This window comes from Rattus rattus, chromosome 1 (genome assembly GCF_011064425.1).
Source record: "Rattus rattus isolate New Zealand chromosome 1, Rrattus_CSIRO_v1, whole genome shotgun sequence".
In the NCBI taxonomy this organism is placed as follows: Eukaryota; Metazoa; Chordata; class Mammalia; order Rodentia; family Muridae; genus Rattus; species Rattus rattus.
This window is the reverse complement of record NC_046154.1, coordinates 154,141,277-154,167,204: the sequence shown is the minus strand read 5'-3', so window position 1 is coordinate 154,167,204 and position 25,928 is coordinate 154,141,277. Positions and strand designations below refer to the sequence as shown.

Here is a 25,928-nt window from a genome sequence, read left to right as displayed (position 1 = left end):
CTGCCCCCATTCCTACTCCCGCAGGCTCAGAAGCCTAATCTGGTGTTCCTGCTGAGCGTCCAGAAAGGGGAGTTCATGGGGGCTTGGGGGCTACCCTAGACAAGAGGACAAGGTAGAAGTCAAAGGTCCTCTGTCCTCAGTATCACAGGCTATGTCCGGCAGTGTAGTGGAGCCCTAGGTGCCCCGAAGCCTGACAATCAACCACTCTTGGGAACAGACTCTAGCTCAGGCTTCTGCCCTGTACTGGGTGCTACTGAAATGTCGTACTCACCCGGGCCAGCTCCTCCTCATCCTCCTCAGGCTGCCGGCGCCGAGTGTGCCTTGGCTCCTCTTCATGAAAGATGGCCTTGGGTTTCTCATCCTCAGACTCACTGTCTGAAGGTGGCTCATTGATCCAGGCATCCAGGTCTAGGCTGGAAGTACAGAGGAGGATCACACAGTGTCCTTGTCTCCTGTGTTGTCCTACCATGACCACCGCAAACATCAATCCTTGGCAGAGGGCCACCATGCATCTGAGACTTCCTTCCACACCAGTACCCCAGGGATCAAGCAACCAGGGATGCCACCGCCCGACAGGAGACACAGAGATGGGAAGGTAGGAAGCCTGGGAGGAGACAACAGAACAGGAGACATACAAGAACTGTGGAGTCTGGCAGAATAATGGCAGGCAAGGGGACCTGGAGGACCAGGGAACAGGGGTGCCGCAGTTCCAGGATGGAGTGGCTTTATGTGAGTGAGCAATGGCAGGCTCAAGCTGTCTAGTTCCAGGGCCCTTTCTTGTCCCCCTGGCTGGTAGCAGGTCATGGGGCATGAAGTCCCCTTTCTAAGTTCCTAGGTCAAGCACCAACAGTGGCCCCAGCCACCTCTCTTCCACATCCCCAATCCTCACCCTTCAGGAACTGGGACCTTCTTCTGGGCCTTGGGGGCCACAGGGTTCAGTTCCCCAGCAAACAAGGCGCTCACTTCCTCGGCCACCGGCACGCCTTTTGCTTGCAGCTTCTGTACATGCTTGACCAGCTGCAGGATGCAAGACGCCTAGGAGAGCAGCGGCCAACAGTGGGTGCCTGCAGCAAGGCATCTGAACATGGAGTGCTAGTCCCTGGCCTCTACCCATGTAGAACAGCTACAGACCTAGTTAGGTCTGTGACCGTCTCCCGACAAGGAAAGACAAGCCTTATCAGGGTCAGAACAGGAGGACGCTCAGCTTAGATGGAGAAGACATGTAATGTCACCTCCTGTGGAGCCACCTATGGCCACTTAGTCCTGTGCTAGCTCTAATTCTGCAAAGACAGCTGCACTAGGCAGCCCTTGCTACCATGCTGCACAATCAATCCCAACAAACGTCAAGGTGGGCTCAGTATGGGTTTATACTTCCCACAGGGCTCAGCTTGGGACAGCTCAACCACAGATGAGTCACCACCCAGACCTAACCTCTCCAAAGGACAGTCCCCAGAGACCTAGCAGAAGCTACATGGCACCTGGTTCGGTGACAACCTATATTACCATGGGGTGCCAAAAGCAGCCTTGGCCACTGTGCCCCAATACTCAGGTGTCAGACCCAGACTTCGGCCCATTGTGACTCAGTGACACAGCACATACCTGACAACACAAGCTCCTGGTTCAAGCCCTACCCTACAACAAACAGACAAAGGTGGTCCCAAACGAGCTCTCCTACAACAGCAGCAGAGTCCTGCCCACCCTCACCACCCCCTACCCAGGCTTCTCAGGCCTATCCGCACCCAGTCCCTGCTCACTGGCCCCAAGCCCCAGGGGGGCAGAGCTGGGATAGAGACTCAAACAACTCACTTTGGAAAAAGGAGAAACTCTCTCCCATCTACTGGCTCTGTTGGGGACAAGGACCTGGAAAGGGGCTCAGGGTATCCCCAGAGTGTCCTTGGTAACACCACTGGGGTTCAAGGTGCTGTGCAGGGAGCTGTGGAACCTTTAGGAGGCTACCTGACTGGAGGACCTCTGGAGCATGGGTGGGCATCCCTGTACTACTGCCGGACACATGCCAGCCCTGAAGTGCTCATAGGGCATGAGCCACGGCCACTGCCAGGTTAGTCTCAGCTGTGAGTAGAATCCCCAGTTGGCAGCCTTACCCGCTCCTGCACCTCCAGGTCGGCGCTCTGCACAAACTGTGGCAGCCGCTCCACCAGTAGCTGGGTGACCTCCTGTGCCCCCTCAGTGTCGGCAGCCTGCTCCTTCTGCTGCAGGATGGACGCGTACAGCTTTACCACGTTCTGCACATACACAGCCTGGATGTGGCCGGGCAGTGTGGTGACCTTGGGCCGCAGCATGGCCTCCAGGGTTTGCTGGGGCCCCTGTAGGTGCCTGGGGGACAGGGGCTGCATGAGGGTACCGAGCATGCCCACAGGCCCATCTCACAAGTCAGTCAGGCCAGGCTACGTGAGAGCTGGGCTTCTCAGCTAAAGCACAACCTCGGGCACCTGCTCTCACTGTACAGAAGCGGGGAACCAAGAACCATGAATTTTTTTTTTTTTTCTTTTTTTTTCGGAGCTGGGGACCAAACCCAGGGCCTTGCCCTTGCTAGGCAAGCGCTCTACCACTGAGCTAAATCCCCAACCCTAAGAACCATGAATTTTACAAAGGGACGTTGTTTAAGCAACAATGGCAAAAATGTGACCACCACCAGTAGACACAGAAGGCAGGGAACCCATGTGACTTATATGGCCGACACACGGCCATTGATTTGTTCCTGGTAATGAACATTTGCCTGATATAAACGAGTCCCTGGGTTCAATTTCTAGCACCACAAAAACCAAATAACTTCTCCTGGCATCCTTGTGTTGTGCTGCCCTGTGGGGTTCAGAGGAAGCTCGCCCTGGGTCCTCAAAGAGCAACTTATACGCAGCCTCCATGGGCTGAGCTCTGGGGCAAGGGAGGTGCTGGGCCAATTGTGGGTTTTTTTCCCAGAGAGATGTGCTCCCCAGGAGACTTCTGTGACAGGCAGAGTTTACCACTTGACAACAAATGCACACCTGTGTGGGTCACAGCTGTCATGTGTCCTCTGGGCAAGTGTGCAAGGTGGAGTCCGGCCTACCCACCTTAATAGTCCTGGAGCTCTAGGAGAGCAGTGGGGACAGGCTTACTCTCAGCTCTGTATGCTGAGGCCTGGCTCTGAGGGTGGCAACTTGCCCAGCTTGGAAGTCACCCAAAGCAGAACAGATCTGCTTCATGGTCTAGAGGGCACTTCCCACAGCCAGTGTGACCCAAATTGGCCAAGCTACTCCATGGAAGAAAACAGATCACTTGGGCAGAGCTGCCCAGAACTGACCATATCGGGCAAAGTGCCCACACGTCCCCCCACCAGGCCACCTCCGAGGGCCGCACCGACTCACTCCGAGAACTCCCCGCAGATCCAGGCAGCAGCATAGAGCACCTCACAGATGCCGTTGCGTTGGGTGCTGCTGGCTACCAGGTGGGCACTATCAAGCAGCGAAGACATCTGGGACACAGCAAATTTTCGAATGGCCTTGACCCGAATGGCCACGTCCAGCATCTGTGCAGCAATGAGGTGACCATGCCGGGTGCCCTCCAGTCTTGTCAGCTCCACAAGGATGCTGATGTACCACTCGAAGTTGGTGATGTGCTGGTAGTTGGACTGGCTACAGATGTCAATGATCTTGGTGAGCAGCTCGTCACGATAGGTGGTGCCCTCGGCCTTGTCCACGTGGGTCATAAGCTTCTTCACAATTTCCATCAGGTTCTTTTTGGACACCTGTGGGAGCACGGCAGACACGACCAGCCATGAATACTGACAGCCAAGATGGAACTCATGAGCCCAAGAGGGATGGCTTCCTCCCCAAACAGCAGAATTGTATCTAACCAAGGGAGAGTGACAAAACACTCTTGTATTGGGTACCCAGTCCCATTCCTTATAGCCTGGACAGGTGCCATTGGCTGACCGTAGCAGGCTCAAGCTGCTATCCCAGCCTGGGCAGGAATGACCCAAGTACTTAAGTGTCACAGGCCCCCATGCTGGCCACAGGGACACAGACCATTCCATAGAGCAGGTCAAGGGCACGCAGGCGGATGGACTCGTCCTTGTCATCCAGGCACTGCAGGATTAGGTCCTTGTGGGATTGCACAGACTTGGGATGTGTCTTCAGGATTTTAGACATGGCCAGCAGCCCCAGGTACTTTACTGTGAAGACCAAGTGGCCATTAGTTTGGGGACAGCACGTGGAACACCATGATCCATGGGTGCACCGGGGGTATGTCACCATTTCTAGCCTCTGAGGTCCTAGCTGGTGCTGCCTGCAGCTAATGGCCATTTTTGTGAGCCCCACCTCACCCCAGGAAGCCAATGTGGAGGCCATGTACCCCAACCTCTCACAGCATGGTCTAGGAACAGGACTGTAAATCCAGCTCCGGAACATTATAAGCCTCCATCTCCACAGGCACCGGCCTTCCCAAGCACACACCCACCTACATAACTATGACTGACAAAAACTTACAAATAATTTAAAAATACACATATAAAAATAAAAAGAACCCTGCTGCGATTAGTGTTGTACACCTTTCATCCCAGCACTCAGGAGGCAGAGGCAGGGGGATCTCTGAGTTTAGGCCAGCCTAGTCTACAGAGTAAGTTCCAGAACAGCCAAATAAGGAAAAGAAAAAAAATAAAGAAAAGAACCCCAAGGGCTGGAGAGATGGCTCAGCGGTTAAGAGCACTGGCTGGTCTTCAAGAGGTCCTGAGTTCAATTCCCAGCAACCACATGGTGGCTCACAACCATCTGTAACGAGATCTGATGCCCTCTTCTGGTGTGTCTGAAAACAGCTACAGTGTGCTCACATACATAAAATAAGCAAAATTTAAAAAAAAAAACAAAAACAAAAAAACAAAACCAGAAAAGAACAGAACCCCAAAGATGGCATGTCTGAGGACCCTGCCCACAAGCTCTAAAGGTCACTGCCAGCCAAAATGACAGTGGCTGCTGGCCCAGTGCAGGCCTCATGAGAAGTGAAGGGAGAGGCTGAAGCAGGAACCACAGAGGACGCCTGTGCACCTGAAGCCTCACTTGTGACAGGTTTTGAGGTAGTCACTCAACTACAGGTGGCCCAGAGATGCTTTCCAACAGCATGGAAATGAGAGTCGCTGAGAGGTTGGGGTGTGGAGTGGGGATGTGAGCCCCGGGCCCTATGAGGAAGTCTGTCAGGCCTGGCTCTAAGGTAAGGACTGGAACATGGTAGACTGTAACAGCCTGCCACTTGGTCTGGTAAGCAGATGACATCGGCACAGCCCCCATTTTGGAGCAGGTTTAAGTAGAGAGCAGTGTAGGGATGTAAGGAAGGCAGCAGTAGGTTGCTTAATGCTTCCCACTGGGGCTCAGGGTGAGGCTACCCAGACTGAAGAGGGACTGTGGACTTGAAGTCACCAAGTGCCCCCTCCTCGTGGTGAGTGCTACCACTCCACCTGCAAAGCATCCCAGCTAGAAGGGTGGTATGAGCACAGCAGAAGGCAGAGAGCCCAGGAGCATTTGGTCCCCTAGGTGTGACATTTCTGTATCCTAGGCATGGCATTCAGGAGTGATAGTCAGGGAAGGTGGTAGTGACTTACAGTTCTGGTCGGAGTCCTCTATCAGTATCCTCAACTTCTGAACGCATAGCTGAGAGGAAGAAAGCCACACAGGTCTGCACTCCACCACCATGCCCGGCAGCCCACCACCAGCCCTGACCGAGGGCATGCATCTGGGGACAGGAAGGGCAGATGACTGCAGCCTTCGTTCTGGCGACCCTGCTCAGCGTGACTAAGTGGATCACAGGCGCTACTGAGGACAACTGGGAGCACGAGAACAAGGGCTGGGGCATGGAGTGTTCACGGCAGCTGCCACGGTCCCCACAGGGCAGGTGGAGCACAGTGGAGAAAGGAGGTGCCCATGGGAGAGCTGGGGCTAGAAGACTCCCTTCACACTCGAGCTATTCCAGAAACACAGACTTGGAGGTGAGGATTGCAATTATTTCCAGCTTGGCTGAGGAGGCCAGGCCTGGTCACCACATGAGCTGCCGTTGTGCTGATCTGCAGAGGCCCCAGAGACAAACCTGGATGCTGGCGCTGTGGTTGGGCATCCCGGAAGACAGTGAGATGAGCACTGGGACACATGGAGGTCGAGGTTAGTGCCCTGGGTCTGACCCTGACACCCTACTGACCCATCCCACCAACAGGGACCTGGCTGCCTGGCTCCCAGGAGGCTTGAGACTGCGTGTTCAGAAGGTAGGACAGGCTGGACCTTGGGAGTCAGGAGATCTGGCCTGGATCTCCCAGCCTCCTTAGAGGAGTGGTTCTTTTTTTTTTTTTTCTTTTTTTCCTTTTTTTTTTTTTTTTTTTTTTGGAGCTGGGGACCCGAACCCAGGAGCTAAATCCCCCCAGAGGAGTGGTTTTAAACCAAGACAGGATTACACAGCTCCTACTCCTCTCTGCGATCTGGGGTAAAGACCTATGCTGGGCAGAGTAAGCTGGAGACCACACACCATAGGCTATAGCTGGGATACGGAATGAGCTCACTCCCAGGGAAGGGTCCAGAAGCCCCACCTGCTCTTCCTGTGGCTGACAGCAGCCAAAGAGGAGTGTCAAGGCAGGCGCCCTCCCAGCAGGGCAGCCAGTGCACTCACCAGCAATCACGGTGTTCACACACTCGTACAGCAGGGACATGGCAGAGGTGCTGAGAGAAAGGAAGAAATGAGGACCCAATCCAAGTGTGACATATAGACAAGGCCACACTGCGGCGCTCCATAGGAACGGTACCATTGACACCCTTCTAAAGCCCAGCGACACCATAATCATTACTGTGGCTCCTCTCAGGCAGGGAGTGCAGCCCATCCCCAACCCTGTCCCTGTGTGTGCGAGAATGGCCCACAGCTCCTCCTGTGCCTCCCCTCTTCCAGAGGATCAGTTCAGATGGACATGGCACAGCTCTGAGGCCCCAGGATGTAGAGGACTCCATGAATGCAGGGCTCGGTGTGAGTACAGCTCAAAGCTGACTCAACTGAGTGTAGTGGTGCACACTTAAATCCCAGCTCCCAGGGCTTTTTCATGAATTCCAGGCAAGCCTGCGCTACAAAGCCAAATGTGCCTCAAAAAAATGAAACAGACTAAAGAGGGTAGCCTTAGTCAGTGAGACAGGAGGGCACGGTGGACAGGGGTCATGTCAGAGTGCCGCCAATGCCCCTGCCCAGGGGAGGCAGCCAAGGAGTAGCTACCTGTGAATGAGGTTGGTGAGAGGCTCGATCAGCTTCTTGCCCAGCCTGGGCTCCAGGGGAGTCAGGGCACCGAACTGCAGGGACGGGGTACTCAGGTCAGCAGGATGCCCAGAGACCATGCGCCCAGGCCTAGCACACACCCCATCCTTCAGCACTTACCAGTTTGATGATCTTGATGAGGACCCAGTTGTTGGTAGAGGATGTCATGAGCTTGAAAAACAGTGGAGCCAGAGACAGGTAGTTTTTAGGGTTTCGGCGTGCCAGCTCACAGATGACATTGACAGCTGCAGACTGCACCCCTGAGGACCAAGAGAGGGTCCACATCAACAAAGAGCGGGACACTCTACTACCAAGGTGCTATCTCCACCAACAGGGGCATCCCCATTTACAGGGACTGTCCCCATCAGTAACAATGACACCCACAGAGCAGGACACCTCTCTCCCAGCAAAGGAGGCTTCCTTCCCTATCTACAGGACCTATACCCTGGACGAGAGCATGTAGTGTAGGGCTGTGGAAGTGTAAGGACACACAGAAGATCGTCACCATTCACATGGCAGGCTAGAACCCCAGGCATGTGGCACAGTAGACAGTTCCTGGACTGCTCTGAACAGAGGGGAGCTGAGGAAACACCGCTCCTGCTTTTTTTTATATCCTGCCACTTTAAATAAGGTTTATTTTTGCGAGCATTTCCTGGCATTTGCACCTGTGTACCATATGCGTGCAGAGCCTGGAGGCCAGAAAAGGGCGTCAGGCCCCCTGGAACTGGAGTTGTGAATGGCTTCGAGCCACCACGCGGGTGCTGAGAACTAAACCTGTGCTCTGACCAGCTGTAGCTCTCTGGTTTCCTGAGATTGGGTGCTGATGTGGGAGGAGACTTCTTTCTGGCGTAGGCATCCTTAGGTTGCCCATGCCCATGTGAGCAGCTCCAATGACCTCTCAGCCTCTTAAGGCAGACCTGAGTGTGGGCGGCATTTGCTGCTCTGTGGGTTGCTCCTTCTTCTCCCTTTCTCCACCCTCTTTCCACCCCTAACACTAGATAGGAGAGACAAACCGAGAGGGAAAGGGGAACATAGCCATCGTTAGTCTACTTCCTCCTGACTAGGGACATGGCGCTCCTTGGAACAAGTTTGATAATCGCCATCAGGATATCTAATTTTTTTCTTCTTTATAACAAAAGGAGACCAGTAATAACCAACCAACAACCCACCCCTCCTCTTGGGGCCTGTGATGTGGCCCTGTTGGAGTAGGTGTGTCACTGTGGGTGTGGGCTTTAAGACTCTCATCTTGGCTGCCTGGAAGCCATCAGCCTTCAGATGTAGAACTCTCAGCAGGAGACGGAGAACTGCTACGGCCTTGATGACCTGCACTGAACCTCTGAACCTATAGTCAGCCCCAATCAAATGTTGTCTTTATAAGAGTTGCCTTCCCTGGGTTCGGTCCCCAGCTCCGGAAAAAAAGAACCCCCCCAAAAAAAAAAAAAGAGTTGCCTTGGTCATGGTGTCTGTTCACAGCAGTACAACCCTAAGACCCTAGCATTTATATAGCCTCTGAAAAGTGCCCAGAATTCCAAAGGTCACACAATCTCAGAAACTGTCTGCAGCTGGCAAAACCACGCCTCTGCTAGAGCACGAGGCAAATCATAGTCAGCTGCTGCGGATAGTCTGAAGCAGCCCCACATCCCATGCCTGGGATAAAACAAAACCATTCTTGCAGTATTTCTGTGCATGGTCACTACTGACTGGGATTGCTTCTTTGTTCTGTCACTGCTACCCTGTGTGGGAAGGACAGACTGGACATGGACCACACCTGTTCTCTCCCAGAAAGGGTCACACAGCCCCGGGCTAACCACCACCCTACCGAAGCACTCATTTGCTCACAGAAGCACAAACTGATACCAACCATGCTGGAATGCCTTAGCCTCCATTGCAAGGAGGCCTCCAGGGTGACAGCACTGTTCTCTATGCCTTCGGCTCAGGGTGACACCAAAAAGACCGCCCAAGGCATAGAGGAAGGAGCTGGACACAGGGAAGACCAAGTGGCCAATGCTTACCAGTTGTCAAATCTGTCCTATCTAGTGAAGCCCCAGCAAGATCTGCTTCCCAAAGATGGGAGGAGCACTCCTGGCCAGCACAGCAACTATACAGGGCGGTGAAGAGCCCCACCTCCACAATAAAAGGGCGCTGCCACGCCCAGCCTCAGTCACTGCTTACTTTTTCTGAGGCAGGGTCCCATGGAGCCAGGCTGGCCTTGAATGCCTGACTTCCTGCTCCACTGCCAGGCAAGTGCTGCCATGCCCGCTCTATATGGTGCTGTGGATGGATCCAGGCTTCTGTACATGCCAGGTGGACGTTTTTTTCACCTGAGTGTAGCCTCTACTTTCCCACTTTTTACCTGTGACAAGGTCTCAGTCTACAGCCCGGGACATCCTAACAGTTCTTCTGCAAGATTGTTCCAAACACCTGAGGTAGAGGGAGCCACCAGGACCACTGGAGCCCTGTCACTTCCTGGGCTGGAAACAGTTAACTAAACGTCTGACCCACTGAGGAGCAGTGCTTCCCCTAAGCCATATGCTGCTCTGGACCTCACGTCTTCCTCAAGAGGCCAGGAGGAACCTGGCAGGTTGAGAAACGTGAGGTTTTGAGGAGGAGTCTCTTACTCTGAACACACCCAGGACCTGCACACTCATGTGCCCCTTTAATAAAATTCAAGGTGGGTCCCTTGTACCCCGATCTCACGCATCTGATTGCATGCTCTGCCTCCAAGGGCCTATGCTGCTGGGCTGTGTGGCCGCTGTGACATGTGGTCCCAGGCCACAGGACTTGTTCCACTGGAACGTGTGCTCCTCTCTGGAGGCCTGGGTGTTTCTGGCCCCTTACTCATCTCCTCCTAGTTCTCTGCCTCACACACAGCCCAAGAGAGTGGGATACAGATGTGCTACAGCCCATCTCAGGATGTTGCTTCCAGAGCACAGAGCAGCACAGGCCCATGAGGAGGGACACAGTCATCAATCTACCTGTGTGTATCACAGGAGGTGCTTATGTGCTCAAATCTAACGGCTTTACTCAAACTGACATATGCTCCCCTGCAACCCCCCCCCCCGCCCTATTCATATGCTCCCCAGCCCCTCAAGGCTTCTGGGCTGGATAGATTAAGGTCTACAGTGCCCTATCCTGCCCAGTCAACTCTGCAGAGGTGGAAGATGGCAAGACTGCTGCTCATTTTGCCACAGCTGCACTGCTCCAGGGGCCCTAGGGCCCACTGCCTTCAGTAGTCCGGCTGCGCTGGACCTATCAGGCAAGGAGTCTGTGGGCCACGGGGAGCCTCAACTAAGTCGGCGTACTACAGTGTACTATGGTTTGTGGTTGTGAGGCCATCACCAGCACCGATCAAAGGAGATTTGCAGCAGGGACCCATGGCCACCTTCCCACCATCCCCCATCCTCCCAACCCCCTCAGGAGCTGGCTGGGCAGAGCTTCCTGTCACCAACCTGGGTCTGGGTCCTCCAGCTTCTCCTTAAGCCGGGGAAAGGCAGGACGCAGTGACTCAGGGTACTTGAGGAACACTTTGTACATGATCAGCACTGCCTTCTTCCTGATGTATGGCTTCGTGTGAGACATCTGTGGGGACAGAAGAGTGGCTGGTGACTCACCTGACCAGCACCCCTAACTCTTCCACATCTTACTCCCTCTAACTCACCCAGAGCAGGCCCTGCCCCTGCCCTCTGTATCTGCATGCCTTAAGAGGCGCTAGGCCTGCAGGAGGATGCAGTCACCATGAAAGGTGATCTGGTTATAAGGTGTGGCCCTGTTCTCAGGCTGCCCTCACTCAAGCCTCCTCCAGGACACTCTCTGCACTGGCCTTGGTAGTGGTGGTGGGTGGGGTTATTTTAGCTCATCAGGCTACAGGGGGCGCTCCATGCAGACCCTCCATGTTTTCTAGTCTACAGGGCTGGCAACTATCTGGAAAGCATCACAAGCTATGTCTACTGTGACCAGGCAATCTGTCACACCAGCTACAGCCACCATAAAGGGGTGGATGGGCATGGAGGGGTCCCAGTGGAGCTCTTTTAACAACAGGTATCTGCTAGATCTGGACGGTGAAAGTGGGCTCTGCCCCCTCGTGGTACTGAACTTTTAGACCACCAGGTAGGATCCAGAGAAGACCCAGGAGAAAGCAAGGCTAACTTCTGCTGTCCCATCTGCCAGAGCTGCACAGCAGCCACTCTGAGGCCTTTTCTGTCTCCTCAGAGCAAGGGCTCAATACTGGGTTCTGGGCATCACTGGATGAAGGTAAACAGTGGTGTAGACACACATAAACTCACCAGGGTCATGATGTCATTTGCCAGGTCTCTGGCAAGATCTGGGGTGACAAAACAGGACAGACCAGTCAGTGCCACTCCAGTGTCGTACTGGCTAGGGCTGCTCAGGTCCTACAAGGGGACAACAGGAGGGTCAGTGGCAATCTCTTGGAACTTGGAACTATCTGTATATCGGTAGCCCAGCACAAGGGAGCTTCTCACAGCTCCTCTACTGTCTTCAGAAACTTGAACACAGGACAGAGGCAAAGAACATAGAAAACTCTGTGTGGAAGCCACCAGGTCTCTGGGCTCCTTGGGGACAGAGGCTACTTTGCAAGTCATAAGTCCTGGACAAGAACTTCCTGGTTCCTGGCAATGCTATAGGAACCTTCTGTAGTCAGCAACTCCCCCACGATACCAGGAACAGTCCTCTGGCTGATCTGATCTGAGATGCTCTGGGCCATTACTAAGTCCATCCTTCTAATGCATATGGCCTGAGGCAACTTCTTCCCAGTGCCCTGACTCCCCACTCTAAGGCAGTGTGCCTGTTGCTAGAAATGCACCTCAGTTATGTTGTACATGGGGCATGCTCAGAGTGCCCGCCTCATGATTAGTAACAGAATGTTGTGAGCTTTAGGGCCTTTCCCCGGGCTCAAACAGCATCGGAAGCTATGATCAGCACTTTACCCTCAGTGTCACCTCCCAAGGGACAGAAAGGAAAGTAGTAGAATCAGTGAAAGCACCTCCCCCAAACCCCCAGTAGGAAAGCTCATCGGAACACAGAGATGACAAGATGGCCTGGAGCTTGGCCTTGAGAACCCCATGCCCAGGTCCCAGGCTGTTCTAGACTACACAGTGGCTGCAAAGGCCCGGACATGCGCCCTGCTGTGTGGACACAGGTCTCAGCTGCACATACAGCAGGTCCCAACCAGGACACCAGCGAGTTACTGCTGACCTGGGTGGTAGGACACCCTCTCTTATGGAGCTGAGCCCACAGCCTCACACACTGCAGACAGACAGACAGACAGTGAGATGCTGTTCTAGACGCTCAGCCTTACCAACCTGCTCACCTCGGCAGCCCACTCCCCTTCCTCCTACAGCCCATATACCCAGTCCTCTCAGAGCCTGGCCACTCAGGTCCAGCTTCTTCTCACAAGGCTCATGCACTCAGGAGCACCCAGGAGCTCCCTGAGAGGGCACTAATCACTCAGACCCTTGCTCTCCTCAAAGGCCTGGCCAGCTCGGGTATCTGTTCCTCCAGATAGCAAATGGCTCCCCCAGGCCTCCTGCCTGACCATTATAACCCAGACACACTGCCCATGTGGCTCGCAGCACGGCACCACTCAGCCCTGCACCTCCCAGCTCCCCCTTGCCTTCAGCCAGGCTCTGTCCTCATCAGCACCATGATTGAACTATGCTACTGTGGCTCCATATGCATCCCTCGTCCACCTGACAGCTGCCTACAACACACCCACCAGCTCACACTGAGGGAGTCCTGTCCTTGCTCCAGCATTTGAGAAGACAGGGGTGCGCTCTATGGCAGGAATTATAAGGGGCTGAAACAGAAAAGGGCAGCCAACACCCTGCGGTCTTCAGCACAAAGTAGCCAGAAGCAGGATGGTGTCAAGGAGGACTCAACCATTCACTCCCTCACACATTCACATTCCCTCCCTCACACTCACACACTCCCTCCCTCACACACTTACTTCCTCCCTCCCTCACAACTCCCTTACACTCACACTCCCTGCTTCCTTCACAACTCCTTCACACTCACACACACACACTCCCTCCCTCACACTCCCTCACTGACCATCTAGAGGCCTGGGAGCCAGCAGCTGGGCAGGAACCCAGTGTGGACAGGGAAGGGAGGAGGGGCATGTTCTGCAGCCTGAAGCCCTCAAGAGTGTGAAGGCCCATGCTTGCTCTACTGAGACATAGGGAACATGAGTGTGGCACAGCTGTGAAAAGCCACCACAGGCAGGTGGGGACCTCAGCTCATCTTCTGTGGCTCACTCAAGTGGCAGGAAAGCAGCAGTGCCTACCTTTCGGATCTGGTTGGTGGTCAGCATGATGACGTCAGTACCTTCATGGAAGCACTGAGAGGCTGCAAGGTAGCCGACACGCTGCAGAGTTAACAGTCACAGTGTCAGAACCAGAGCTCCCTAAAGCCCCACCAGGAGCACCCAACAAACACCTGGAGACAGCACTAGTGCGCCTGGGTCTCCTGCTGAGCACTGGGACACAGGGCTCTGAGGCACCTTCCCCTAAGCCCTCCCAGCAGGGCAGACAGTTCTAGCTTCACCGCCATACACTCGTGCGCATGGAGGCAGCACCCTGGGACCACTGATGTACCATTCCCTCCCTCGAGCGGCTTGCTTAGGGGCTGGATGCTTTCAGCCAGCGTTGCAGCACACATACACGGAGTAAGACAGGCACGGGGAAACGCCTAAAGGGTCAGTGTGCCCATCTTTGTCAACGAGAGGCTGGGAAATGACCAGTCATGACAACAACCCCACAACCAGGTTATCAGAGCCCTTGGGACAGCAATGCTGATCAGTCTTAGCCAGTAATGCTCCAATCAAACACCGCCATTGCTGGCACAGTGGTGCAGCCTGTTACTGCAGCAACCGAGAGGCAGAGGTAGAAGACTGGTGTTCAATTCAGGACCAGTCTCAGCTGCGGGAGGGTTTGAAGCCACCCTGACAAACCAGTGTTAAGCCATGTGGGGTAGCACACGCCTTTAATCACAACACTTGGCAGGCAAGGACAGGTCTCACACCTCAACAGCAAGACCTCTGGCCAGAGGACACTCCCTCAAGGATGCTCCCATGCTGGAGGATCCCTCCTCCCTTGGGGACCTGACATATAGCACAGCTGCCTGCTGTGCACCCTAGGTCCTCACCTTGAATGTGAACTTGGAGGCACTCATGACTTCAATGATGTTGAAGGCAGCCCAGCTGATGTCGTACCCAAGCATCTGTAACTGTGAAGGGGAGGATGGTGAAGGTGATGAGTGCTCAGCAGACACTGGGGCAAAGGTTGTAGCCACAACAGTGCATTCCCACCACACGTGGAAGAATAAGACACATTCACTCTGAACACATAAACTTCATCCATCACAAACCCCTGGGGACTTTTATAATCTTTTCAACAAACAGCTCTGACAAAGCTGGAGGTGCTTCAAAGGGGGGAGCCGAGAGAGCGCACGCACGCAACTCAGGGGTGAAGCCCGGCCTAGCATCCCTCAGTGAGGGGCTGGGGGCGAGGTTCAGAAGGAGAGTTCTGCTAGGCAAGTGTGAGAGACTGGATTTCCTATCTAGCACTTTAAAAATTACCAAGGAAAAGAATATGGACTATCTAAGCCTAAGGGAACAAGTTCCCAGAACACTAGAAGACGAACATTCACAAGGGAGAGCATGGTGCTACTGTATGATGTCCAACATCATGGCACACAGCTATGCTTGTCTATGATCTGAGTGCTTAAGGACCTAAGGTAGGAGGTCCTCAAACCAACTGAGGTCACACACCCTACAGGTCACTCAGGCAAAATAGCAATATGCGTAAAACAGACCTTTTAAAAAATTAAATAAATATCCAGGCATAATAATGCACATCTTTAATCCCAGCACTTGGGAGGCAGAGGCAGGAGGATCTCTGTGAGTTTAAGGCCAGCCTAGTCTACAGAGTGAGTTCCAAGACAGCTGGAGCTACACAGAGAAAACCCTGGGTCAAAAACCACGAAGAAAAAAAGAAAACAGTGTGAGTATGAAGAGGTGAGGTATAGAAACCTGGTAGAGCACTTGTCTCAAGGGTACCCGGCTCTGAATTCAATGGAGGCGCTGTTTAAAAAGCAAAAGGGCTCAGCAGGTAAAGGCACCTACTGCCAAGCCTAATGGACTGAGTTCAGGTCCTGCCACTTGACTAATGGAAAGAACCAGGCCTTGAGTGCTATCCTTCATACAAGCACCATGGCACACTTGCAATACATGCCAAAGAAAGAAAGAGCTGGTGTGACATAAAAAGTTAAAAGAGCTGGCATGGTGACTCATGTCTACTAGTCACAGCCCTCGGGAGGCAGAGGCAGGTGACTCTCTGAGTTTAAGGCCAGTCTGTCTACAGAGTGATTTTCAAGACAGCCAGGACCACACAGAAAAACCCTGTCCCAAAGATAAGGGGGCAGGTTTTCCTATGAAAGAGAGGTTAGGATCCTGTGCCACCCTTGTGGCATACTCCAGCACTGAGAACCCAGCAAGGTACGTCACCTCCCAATCTAAGGAGGAATGAATGGAAGCAGAGGGCAATCACAGTCACATACACCTGCAGCCGAAAAGGACGGTTCAGAGCCTGAGGTTCCCCACTAGGATGCCCAGCACCTCACCACAGGCCCAGCCTGTGGCCGCAACAGAAGCATCAGGCAGGCCTCTGCATGAACCTGGTACTGCACATAGCAGCAATGTCTGATGGATACATGAAGACAGGCAGGCAGGCGAGGTGACAGGGGAGGCACTCACGTAGGTGAGCTTGCAGACAGCGTTGGCCTTCACGGCAATGTTGTCCTGCTTGAGTTCCTGCTTGATCTCGTCAATGCACTGGGAGATGTACTTGGCCTGAGTGGAGACAGCAGTGTGAAGTGCAAGAGTCAATCGGTGTGGCCTGGCTGCTGGCTGTCAGCAGGTGCTGCGGGTGGGGGTGAAGGTGGGGGAGGATGGACGGCTCCAGCCTGCCTGGATGTACAGAGATCTGGCGTCTTTCTCTTCCTTCTCTCTGCAGCATGGGGACCTAAACCGGGGTTGGTGCAGCCAGGCAAGCACACTCTCCTGAGCTGTGTCTCAAAGCCCAAATGGGCATCTATTCTCCATATCAGGAGACTCTAAGAGGTGGGAAGTGGACATGTGGAACTGAGAGGGGCCACAGTGATTGTTCTAGGTGACAGCCTTTAACTAGATGAAGGTGAACTATTTTGGACCCAAGCAGTGGTGTCAGTCACACGACATTCCACTGTACGGCCTGATGCCTTTCATCTGGTCTACCCATGCTGCAGAGCCCGCTGAATCTGCTTTCCTTCCTTCCCTCCTTCCCTCCGTCCCTCCCTCCCATAGGCTGCTTTGAATGGCCTTGCCAGCCCTACACAATCTCAGCAAATCTACTAAGCAACTTCCTGGGCCAGACAGGTTGATCCAGAAGAACTGAGGCACAAATCCGGAGAAGAGCAGATGTGGGCCCAGGGAATCTCTCCTACCCCACTCCCAGGACAAGCACAAATGGAGTCAAATCAAGCTCCAGGATAGCATGAGCAGGGGAGGTGTTGAAATATGTCCATATCAGGGCATGGAATGACTCCCTCCCTCACCACGTCAGCTCCCATGGGCCAGGTGCTGCGTGAAGAGTGAGGAACCTGGCTCTTGTCTTGTCTTGACAGTAAAATGGGTAGCTACCACTAGACTATGACAGCAAGTGTTCCTCAAATACAGACTAGAGCTTACCCACAGCTGACATACTCTGGAGGTGTCACACCTCAGAGTCCTCCCCAGGCAAGTGTTAGATATCAGGCTCCATCCCAAGTCCCTGTGAAGCGGACCCAATAGGATACTTGTGGAACCATTGAGGCCCAGGGCCGTCTCTAGCACTGGGTCACAAGAAAGCTACAGCTGTTAAGCACCGGGTTGACAAGAGGTTTTCCCCCCCTACCTGGAAAGGTTTAATCAGAGAAGAGTAGTAGAGGATGGCCGTGAGCACTCGGAGCGAAGGGGGGAGGGAAATAGGGAGAGTAGAGGCAAAGGGGAAGAGGGGAAGAACGAGATCAAGAGCAAGAGTGACAAGAGGTTTTTGTTTGTTTTTTCTTGGTCTTTGGGTTTTTTTATTTTAAGACAGGGTCTCACGTAACCCAGACCACCATGCAATTGGGCTGGTCTTGAACTCTGCCCCCACCCCCACCCCCACCCCATGGAATAACAGGCATGGGCCACCAAGCTTGGCTTATCAGAGTACTTTCCTGAATATTTTACGATCTAGATTGAGTCCAATGGAACAAATGTCAGATGTCACCACAATCTGTCTCAAGTAACTAAATGCTACCCAGGGATCCTCAGGAATGACTTTATCTCTTTTCAAAGATGCCAGGCTGTTAATATCTGGAAAGAGAGTGAACTTCAGGCCAGACTTTTGTGGAAAGGATGGACTCTCAGCTGGACATGGGGTCAGGCTTCAAGAAATAATCAAGTGCCTGCCCAAAACTCACCATGGGTCAAAGCAGGACCCAGGAGCTGGATGTTTGAAGTCCCTGCAATATCCCCCTGGTTTTCAGGAGGGAAACACTGCTGTCCAAAACACAACCCGAGGGGGTTGGGGATTTAGCTCAGTGGTAGAGCCCTTGCCTAGGAAGTGCAAGGCCCTGGGTTCGGTCCCCAGCCCCGGAAAAAAAAAAAAAAAAAACCACAACCCGAAGTGACACATCAACCAAGTCTGGTAGGCACACCTGTAATCACAGCACAGGAGGCTGAGGAAGGAAGATCACCTCAAGTTCAAGACCAGCCTGTGTTATATGGTCAGTTCCAGGACAGCAAAGTCTTGACTCAAAATATCCATATTAAGGGGGAGGAGGGTGGGAGGAGTAGGCTGGGGAGATAGCTCAGTGGGTAAAGTGCTGTTCCTGCAAACCGAGGACTGGGCAATCCCAGTGCAGTAACAGCAAGATGAAGGTGGACAGAGTATCTTTAGGAGCTCATGAATTAGCTAGCCTATCAACAGTGGGGACTGCCTGATACAAGAGCTGACTGCTTGGGGTTGGGGATTTGGCTCAGTGGTAGAGCACTTGCCTAGGAAGCGCAAGGCCCTGGGTTCAGTTCCCAGCTCCGAAAAAAAGAATAGAAAAAAAAAAAAAAAAAAAAAAAGAGCTGACTGCCACATGTACACCACTACATGCAGCCCCTACGAGCACACCCACCCACCCTAGGGCTCACACAGTGAGGACTCCGATATAAAGTAACTCACCAAGTGAACTGTTATAGCCTCAGGGCAGGTGCTAAGGCTTGTGCAGCCTGAGTCCCAAGGGAACAGAGAACACAAAAGGGGAACTATTTCAAAACAGTGACTCCCAGATTTGGTGAGAAATAAGAAACTCACACTTCAACCAGGAGTAGTGAGACACACCCTTAGTCCCAACATTCTGAAGGGAGTGGCAGGCAGATCTCGGTGAGTTCAAACCCAGCCCAGGCTACATATTGAGCTCCAGAATAGCCAAGATCATATAATGAGACCCTATCTTGAAAAAGAAAGTAAACAGCCTGGTGTGGTGGACAGATTTATCCCCAGAACCTGAGAGGCAAAGGCAGGAGGATTTCTGTGAGTTCAAGGCCAGGAAACCAGGGCTACACAGAGAAACCCTGTCTCAAAAAACAAGAAAAAACAAACAAAAGTAAAAAAGCAAAGAACATCACAATTCAAGAAACAGCGAGGGGGTTGAGACACTCAGCAGATAAGGGTTCAGGCTGCTCTTTCATAGAACAAGGATCTGACTCCCAGCCATTCACAAAGACTTATTCCCGTTACAGAGGGATCCAACGTCCTATTCTAGCCTCGGGCAGGCATTACATCTACATGGTGTGCAAACATGCACTCCTCATCACAACTGTCATAAGATACCAAGGCCTCTGCCTGCTCCGTCTATACAAGTCTCCCAGTCTGCATGTGTACAAGGAAGCCAGGTTAATGCTTCCAGCTATGTATGGTAGCACTTGTTTTTAACCCAAGTTAGTTTGAGGCCAACTTGATTCACAAAGCAATTTCTAAAGCTGTATAGTGATGTCCTATCTCAAATACAAAACAACAACAAAAAAGATGCTCCTGAGAACCAACTCTGCAAGCTGTCTTTTGATTTCTACATGGACAGACAGACAGACAGACACAGACACACACACACACACACACACACACACACACACGACATATACAAAGTTACAGATTGTTATGAGTTAGATCATAGGACTCAAACCCAGGTCTTCTAGAAGAGCAGAAAGAAATGTTAACTGCTAAGCCATCTCTCCAGACCCCAAGCAATTAAAAAAAAAAAAAAAATGATATGATATGCTCCTTCCACTGAGGCCATCCTCACAGAGCTAGAACTCTTGTCTTGGAAGCAGGGTTGATCTCTCTCCTGTGGTTCCAGGTTCATCCCTTTCATTCCAGTACTTAAAAGGCAGACATGGAGGATGTCTCTGAGTTCAAGGCCAGCCTGGGCTATATAGTGAGTTCCTGTCTCTAAAAGTAATGAAAAACAATCCTGACCCCCTGTGTTTGATCCCTTGGAAGAAGATAGTGGAAGAAAAAGGAAAAACACGACAAAAAACCCAGGGCAGACACACTTCCTCAGGAACCCAAGGCAGCCCCTGGGCAGCCCAGTGCCTGCTCATGACTGTGCTACACCTCAGACCTTGGCCTTTCCAAACATGGCTGCCACTGTGTGTTTTTAAGCTGGCTTTAATGTGGAACATTCTGCCTAGGCCTTCTTACGAGTTTGAGCCTCATGCCAGCTGGCTTTGTGAAAGATGGCTGTTTTATCTGGCTGATAAGAAGGCAGAAGCCGGGTTGGGGATTTGGCTCAGTGGCAGAGCGCTTGCCTAGGAAGCGCAAGGCCCTGGGTTTGGTCCCCAGCTCCAAAAAAAAAAAACCAAAAAAAAAAAAAAAAAAGAAGGCAGTAGCCAGACATGGAGAAGCCAAGTAGTAACCCAAATGGCCCAGCTGGTACTTCCCGGTTGAGGGCAAAAATCCTGGGTCTCTAGGTGAACCTGGCAAGGGTGTTATAAGACATGAAAAGACCTCAAGGTTCTGCATGGATGAGGACGGAACCAGCACGCCTGTGAGCAGGTGTGGCAGGAGGGCTGGCATTCTGGGAGACAGGCACACATTGGTAGCAGGTAAAGAGACACCGGAACTGGCCCATGTGCACATATCCCCACAGGGCGGGGGCCTTATGAGCCTCACTGGGTTACAGTCTAATTGTGACAAGGCTGGTGTCCTGAGGTTCCAGGGAGCACCCCATCCAGCTTGCCCCAACATCCAGAAGCCTCATCCTTAGTTCCTGGCTCCTTCTTTCCCCTAGACACACAGCAGCAGTCTCCCTGGCTCCACCTCTTCCCCTTCCAGCTTCCCTAGAGGACCTGATGGTGAGAATGGGTCCAGATGATCCAGATGATGCCCAGCTCAGGGTCCTCAGTGTGACCCCCGTCTGCACAGTCCCTTCTGCCACTTAAGGACACAAGTCCACAGGTCTCACAATTAGCACATGGGTACCTCTGGTGAACAATAGTCACCTCACATCACCCAAAGTCAAAGCAAGAATGAGCCAGGGGGAGTTGGGGGATTTAGCTCAGTGGTAGAGCGCTTGCCTAGGAAGCGCAAGGCCCTGGTTCCGGTCCCCAGCTCCGAAAAAAAGAAAAAAAAAAAAAAAAAAAAAAAAAAAAAAAAAAAAAAAGAATGAGCCAGGGGCTGGGGATCGTATGGCTGTAGCAGAGAAACCAGAAGAAGCTACAAGACAGGTAAGTCAATGTGGATGTCTGGGGAACCTGGAAAATGTGGGGAATTCTGGAGACTAAATGGAGCCAGTCCCAGTCTGGATGCAGAGAGCAAGACAGGGAGACTAACACCCAATAGAAAAAGGAGCTGAAGCCTCTGCATAGGCAAGTAAGTGGAGCAGAGAGAACAGGATCTAAGAAGTTGAGGCAGGAGGATCTTGAGTTCAAAGGCCAGCCTGAGCAACTTTGCATAACCCTCAAAATGAAAAGTAAAAAGAGGGTTGGAGTGGGACTCAGGGGTGCAGCCCCTGCCCAGAACCCCCCAATGAGGGGATGAGGGTAGGAGGTGGCTCAGGGGCAAAGAATATACCTAAAATTGGTACAGACCAGCCATTACAAAAAGGCCAACCTGGGCAACACAGCATGACTGTCTAAAAGCAAAAAATTAAAATAAAAAATAAGAGAGCACAAGTCATTTGTGCTGAGCACAGGATAAGCAGGGCAAAGAATGGTCATGGCAAAGGACACAAGCAGCCCGGGGTACAGGTTAGGTCACCTCAGGTCCCAAGCCCCAGGGACAGCTGGGAGCTCCCAGCCTCTCAAAGAGCCTGGCTAGTACTTCACAAGCAAAAGTCCAACCCAGGAAGGAGACTAGCCGCTCACCCTGAGACAGAGCTGCACACGCCTGAGCTTTAACTGGGACAATCTCGTTGGTGACTAGACAGAAGCAAGATCTGGTGGTAGCAAGTCCAGCAAGCCCAGGCTATGAGGCTGAATGAAGCATGGTCCCTGGCTAGCACACAATGGTGGTCTCTGGCACACAAGTCACAGATGAGTGGAGTCAGTCTATCTCCTTCCAGAGCAAGGGTAAATACAAGTCTGACAGACCCACCTGGGATGTTACCATCAGTTCTTAATGAGATGCCATTTCTGTTTGAAAGTCCCTAGAAACTTCAACGAGCCAGGCAGTAGAGATGTACCAAGATGGGAAAGGAGTGTCCCCTGGGAATCTCTAACTCCTACCTCTTACAGACACTGCCACTGGAACAAATAGTCTCCACCTGACCCTTGGAGCTACCCATCAAAGGGAATCAGCTAAAATCCTCAAGATTTTAAAATCCACAGCAGAGTTTCGGGAACAACTAGGCTGGGCTGATCACACCACACAGGGGCTGCTGCCAGGATAGCCTATGGGTCAAGATGCCTGGGTAAACACAATCAGGTTCCTGAAGACCTGGCAGACGGCAGAGGCACTAGGGGTGCCCCGTGCAGCACAGATACAGTGTTTTGCTTTCAGTCTTTAGCTTTCTGCAAGGTACCTAACAGACATGGGGCCTCATGCCTGCTATGTAAACACTCATGGAAGCTGTGGCTTTGGAGCGGGGGAAGGGGAGTGGGAAGGATACTTTGGTGGGACAAGATAGAGCGATGGTACAGCAGTTAACAGCGCTTGCTGCTCTTGCAGAGGACCTAAATTGGGTTCACAGCACCCATGTCCAGTGGTTCACAACACCTCTAACTCCAGCTCCAGGAGATCCAAAGACCTCATCTGGTTCTGCAGATGCCTCTATACAAGACAGACAGATACACACATACACATAAGGGAAAGAAAAAAAATTATATATATATATATATATATATATATATATATATATATATATGTATGTATGTATGTATGTATATTACCCGGCTGGAGAGATGGCTCAGTGGTTAAGAGCACTGACTGTTCTTCCAGAGATCGTGAGTTCAAATCCCAGCAACCACATGGTGGCTCACAACCATCTGTAATGGGATGCTATTTTCCGGTGTGTCCAAAGAGAGCAACAAACAGTGTACTCACATACATAAGATAAATAAATAAGTATTAAAATAGACACACACACACACACACACACATGGATACATTAGTAAGCCAAAAAATTCATTGGGCATGTTACTGTACACCAACAATCCAGCATTGGGGAAGTAGAGACAGGTGAGTGTGAGTTCAAGACCCGCCTAATCTAGAGTGAGTTGTAGGCCCCCCAAAGTTAGAGTACAACCATCTCAAAAGGGCTGCAGAGATAGAGCAGACAAGGACTTGCTGCTCTTCTAGGGGACCCGGGTTTAATTCCCTGCATCCACTTGAGGCTCTCCATCCATAGCCATCGCCACCACACCTGGCAATAATTTTTTTTTTTAAATACAAAGATCATCTCAGGCTACAGAGATGGCTCAGTGGTTAAGAGCATTGTCTGCTCTTCCTGAGGTCCTGAGTTCAATTCCCAGCAACCACATAGTGGCTCACAGCCATCTCTAATGGGATGCAGTGATGCCCTCTTCTGGTGTCTGAGACAGTGACAGTGGATTCACATACATAAAATAAATAAATATTAAAAAAAATCATCTCAAGCTGGGCATGGTGGCATATGCCTTTGATGCCAGCACTCTAGAGGCAGGGAGATCTCTGTGAATTCAAAGCCAGCCTGGTCTACAGAGTAAGTTCCAGGATAGCCAGGGCTACACAGAGAAACCCTGTCTTGACTTAAAAAAAAAACAAAAACAAAAACAAAAACAAAAAAGATCACCTCAAAACAAAACTAAAACCCCACACAACTTCCAAGTGCACACACCAGCATTTTAAGTGCTTGTAAGGCAGAAGAGTTATAACCCCCAGGGTTATACAGTGAGACCTATGTCAACCAGAGTGTAGAGCAGAGAATGGTCACTGCATGACTTGTGCTACAAGCTTGGCCAGAAGGCAGTGCACTACATCAGCACCTCCAAAGGAGAGTACCTGCAGTCCGCAATGAGCCGGATAACACACACAGGAACTTAAAGATGGTCCCTGAAGAGGGACAGAGGACCCAAGCAGCCTCAGACTGGCCAGCCATGTTGGTTGAGAGAGATGGCTCAGCTGTTAAAGGTAGACTCACAACCAAAATCTTAGAATGGCCAAGCAGCCAGCAGCAGAAGCCACATAGAACCTGAGGGCCTGGAGGGCTTTCTGTGCCCACCTAGCTCTGCACTACTGAGCCTTGCATGTATGGCAGGGTAGGGAATATGAAGAGCAAAACACACACACCTCAAAATCAGTAATCCCGGCACGAAGAAGGACAAGGCAGGAGTATCATGAGCTTCCAGCCAGCCCAGGCTATGTCCCTGGCTAGAGCTTGTTTCAGGTACTCAAATTAGAATGTGACCGGTCTCAGGGTCCCTAGACAGCTCCCTGGGGACACTGACAAGAGGGAAACCTGGAGGCCCTCGAGGGCTACAGAAGAGTACAAAGGAAATTTCACATAAGGCAGTCGACACAGGCCAACCACACACTGGCCAACCAGCTATTTCACCTGAAGTAACAGCCAGGGAGAGCAGGGAGGGCACAAACCAGACCAGGTAGGGTAGAAGGGAGAGGGCTACAGAGGGCTGACCGTCCCAGCCAGGGGCCTGCTTCCTGACCTCACATAGCAAGCAGGGGCCAGCAGGTACCTGTCATGGACACCCTCTTTCAGCATGGCCTTCCTGCCCCGGAGGAAGCCTGTCTTTCCACTGAACCAGGCACTGGGCAGCCACTCTATCACTTCTTCCTTAATCTAGGTCACAGACTGTGGGGAGGAAAGGAAGTAATGCTCGTGGTCACAGCCTAACTTCTGGAAAAAAAATCGCTTCCACACCCTGACTTTTGCCTTTTTTGAGCTTGCAGTTTTAAAGTCAGGCTTCTCCATTCCAGGACGCCCCTAGGTCCTGCAAACACTGATAGTTCAGGGAATCTGAGGCAGGGACACCTGGCAAGTTCCCAAGTAAGCCCAAGACAGCAACCTGGACCTATGTCCCCGGACAAGGGAATTTCTCCATGAGAGACACGTAGACCTATGACTTGATTTTTCTGTGAGGGTCCCGATTCCTCCATATGTGATCCAGAAACAAGCCCAAGTGGGAGAACCTTTGCCTACGTAAATCTTCTCCAAGAAGGTAAACTCAGGCTCAAGCAGTGGCACCCAATTGTAAGGCCTAAAACGCTTAGGTCTTATGACAGCGACTGCTCCAAGTGGACATTTGGGAGGTTCCGGGAGTGGACCCTAGTTATAACAGACGAGGCACCTGAGCCGTTTTGGACAGCATCCATTTCAAGCTGGTGAGGGTAAACCGATGCCAGGGGAAGAAGGAGAGGCTGTGCAGAGCCGCAGCTCCGAAACAGGCAGGACCGGAATGGCGATGGGGTCGAGGAGGCTGCTCCAAGGCGGGCCAGAGGCTATAGGCTATGGGGAAAAGCCGGGCAACCCCACTCCGCGCCGGCTCACCTCGTCCTCCTTGTGGTTGCGGATGCCGCGGACCAGATCCTGCAGGTTCTTGTCGAACATGCGGTCGATACTGCCCTTGACCATCTTGAGGGCCATCGCGGCGGCCCGTGGGCTGTGGCCTCCGAGGGGAACGCCGCCGCCGCGGCCCTGGGAGGTGCGGGGACCCGGCGACCGCACCTCAGGCGACCGCCCCGCTGCGTTTCCGGCCGCCGCGGAGAGGACGACGTGGAGGCCAGAGCGACGGCTGTGGCCGGAGACCAGTCTGAGGAGAAGGGGCAGCGAGTTAGCCCCCGCTTCCGCAGACCCTTCCCTGCTCAGGGCCACCCGCAAATGGCGGCCAAGATGGCGGTGGGTCAGCTGACGGAGAGCCTCGGCGTCCCGGAAGCCCCGCCTCACCAGAAAGCCCGACCCCACACATCAGTTTCCTTGACAACCATATACCGCCCAATAAGAAAGCAGACACCGCCCTTTGATGCCTGGCGGCCCACCCCTTCCTCTGCAGTGCCGTGCAACCTCATTGGTGAGCAAGCTCCCCACAAACGTTCTAACCACGCCCCTAAGGGAAAACCGCGAGCCAGTCTCCCCCCACTCAGCTAAATAACAGCAGTGGGCGT

At 52.5% G+C, this 25,928-nt stretch overlaps 1 protein-coding gene across 1 annotated transcript in view; it reads right to left on the bottom strand.

Annotated features, from left to right (window-relative positions):
- Positions 1-25,684, bottom strand: part of Ap3d1 (adaptor related protein complex 3 subunit delta 1) — a 35,128-nt gene extending 9,444 nt beyond the window's left edge. Inside the window, exons 1-16 of the mRNA XM_032907579.1 lie at positions 25,315-25,684; positions 16,037-16,132; positions 14,428-14,508; positions 13,568-13,648; positions 11,550-11,657; positions 10,716-10,845; positions 7,387-7,526; positions 7,228-7,301; positions 6,640-6,689; positions 6,070-6,119; positions 5,588-5,636; positions 4,023-4,168; positions 3,363-3,742; positions 2,103-2,334; positions 890-1,035; positions 272-413 (exon numbers count right to left, since the gene is read on the bottom strand). Of these exons, the coding sequence (XP_032763470.1) occupies positions 272-413; positions 890-1,035; positions 2,103-2,334; positions 3,363-3,742; positions 4,023-4,168; positions 5,588-5,636; positions 6,070-6,119; positions 6,640-6,689; positions 7,228-7,301; positions 7,387-7,526; positions 10,716-10,845; positions 11,550-11,657; positions 13,568-13,648; positions 14,428-14,508; positions 16,037-16,132; positions 25,315-25,410 (2,001 nt within the window). The 5' untranslated portion in view covers positions 25,411-25,684. The remainder of the gene's footprint in view (positions 1-271; positions 414-889; positions 1,036-2,102; positions 2,335-3,362; positions 3,743-4,022; positions 4,169-5,587; positions 5,637-6,069; positions 6,120-6,639; positions 6,690-7,227; positions 7,302-7,386; positions 7,527-10,715; positions 10,846-11,549; positions 11,658-13,567; positions 13,649-14,427; positions 14,509-16,036; positions 16,133-25,314) is intronic.
- Positions 25,685-25,928: the final 244 nt, after the last annotated feature.